We start from the raw sequence: 2,158 nt of genomic DNA, 5'->3' as shown, positions 1-2,158 counted from the left end.
AACCGCTAGTTACGGGGACGTAAACACACCAGCATCGGTTGTCAAGCGATGTTGGGGGGACAAAACAGACACACATACATATATATGCGATGGTCTTCTTTAAGTTTCCGTCTACCAAATCCACTCACAAGGCTTTGGTTGGCCCGAAGCTATAGTAGAAGACACTTGCTCAAGCTGCCAAGCAGTGGGACTGAACCCAGAACCATGTGGTTCGTCAGCAAGCTACTTACCACACAGCCACTCATATGCCTATTCACTACCAAGGACCCCTTTTATTTAAATGAGCTTTCCCATGGACCCCTTTTAATATGCTTATCCTTATGTGTGTGTGTATATATATATATATATATATATATATATAAAATTTTGAATTTAGTTCCTAGACACCCTGTATACCTTTGCAGACCACCAGGGATCCGTGGATCACAGGCTAAGAACCACTGAACTTGTGTTATGCCCAAGAACAATGAATTAAATTGTGTTTGCTCCAGATTGACTGACAACTTCACAAACAGGAGTTTAAAATCGGGAAGAGTATCCAGTTATGAAGTAATAACTATCAAATAAACAGTCCCACTCATAAATATAGAAAAATTTAAATAAAATAGTTAAAACAAGTTTTCAGGGCTTTTTAGACATTTTGAAATTTTCCTAAGTTTGTTATTTTCTAAAACCAAGGCTGTGGAGTCAGTACACCAAATCTTTGACTCCAGCTCCTCTGTATGTAATCAAATTAACATACTTTTATACTTATTTAAAGAATACAACATACATGACCAATGTGAATCATCGGACAATGTTTTATCACTCTAACACAAAGCAACTAGATATAGCATATGTTTTATATTTTGTTTCTTTTTTTAGTTAAACAACTCTGAGACAAGGAACATCATGATGAAAGAAAGTAAAAAGGTAGAACCCTAACAAGATCACATTTACTGTTCTAATCTCAAAAATCGTTAATATCCCAAAATTTCCTCCCTTTAAACAGTGATATCTATCTAGAAGATCAATACAAATTAAATTATTCTACCACAAAGATATTTTCATATAACTTAAAATTTTTTAACTTTCTAAAAATATTAAGTAGACCTTTTTTTTATCTGGAACAAGTCAATTATTATTAACTTAATCCATAACTTTGAGATTAATAAAAAAACGTAATTTTACAGTTTGGTTTTAATTTGGAAAATATTTTTGAGTATCATCAGATTATTTATTAATCCTTCTATAAGATGTAAAAATGTACAAAATATAAAATGAAAAAAAAAAAATTGAAGTAAACATCTAATATGAGAAGAATGGTGATATAAGCTGGAAGTTATAGCATGCAAAAGCTTGTTAGTTTTAATATCATACTTTCTTTAAGATTAGCAAAATGATACTAGCATTTTTTTCCCTGTTTTTTTCTTTAAATCTCCTTATTAAGCATAGAATTACTCATGAATTATTAGTAAAGATACTGAGAAAATATACATGATATAATAATAGAAAATTTAAGAGATACACAACACACATATATACATATATACAAATATATATGTAAATATAGAGATTTTGCATATATTATATATAATGAAGGTGACCAAGTAAATTCGGACAACATTTACATGATGCATTGTTATATGAGAGAAACAGAAAAGAAATTAGACATATATATATATATATATGTAAATATCATTTTCAAAGTCAAATACAATAACTTTGCATTATCAATTAAAAATGTGAGACAAAAAAAAAAAAAAAGAAATAATAATTATTGAAGAAGTCTGTTTGGTTAACAGTTACTCTAAGAATCTATTCCATCCAAAACAGCATACAGACAAGACAAGGCTAAAGAGAGATCTAAAGACAGAAGAGAGGAAGGAGTATTAGGAATATAGAAAACGGTCTTACAGGCATCTGCATATCCAAAAAATTTGAGAGGCCAATCCAAACCTGAAAATATTATTATGTCAAAACTAGAAAACTGGCAGCACTCACAATACAGCCCAGGTCATGTAATCTGAAGGAAAATACATTGGAGGCTAGCAAAACTTGTGTATGCTTGCTGTATATTGTTTAAAATATTTGTAAATATTTCTAAAGCAAAATATTTGTAAATGTTAAAATGTAAGGCAAACAATGAACTTCAAAGTTTCATGCATTACATGTATAC

The 2,158-nt window shown here is 30.2% G+C and overlaps 1 protein-coding gene across 3 annotated transcripts in view; it reads right to left on the bottom strand.

Annotated features, from left to right (window-relative positions):
- The window catches only part of LOC106868012 (dual specificity mitogen-activated protein kinase kinase 7), an 82,359-nt gene that overhangs the window by 47,209 nt on the left and 32,992 nt on the right, over positions 1-2,158 (bottom strand). For 2 of the 3 annotated variants that reach the window (XM_052970138.1, XM_052970142.1), the window contains one exon: positions 1,897-1,938. The exons of the other annotated variant lie outside the window; for it this stretch is intronic. In XM_052970138.1, coding sequence (XP_052826098.1) covers positions 1,897-1,938 — 42 coding nt within the window. The remainder of the gene's footprint in view (positions 1-1,896; positions 1,939-2,158) is intronic. 3 annotated transcript variants of the gene reach the window in all.

Source organism: Octopus bimaculoides, chromosome 1 (genome assembly GCF_001194135.2).
Source record: "Octopus bimaculoides isolate UCB-OBI-ISO-001 chromosome 1, ASM119413v2, whole genome shotgun sequence".
Taxonomy (NCBI): Eukaryota; Metazoa; Mollusca; class Cephalopoda; order Octopoda; family Octopodidae; genus Octopus; species Octopus bimaculoides.
The sequence above is the reverse complement of the archived record's forward strand: the minus strand, read 5'-3'. Positions and strand labels throughout refer to the sequence as shown.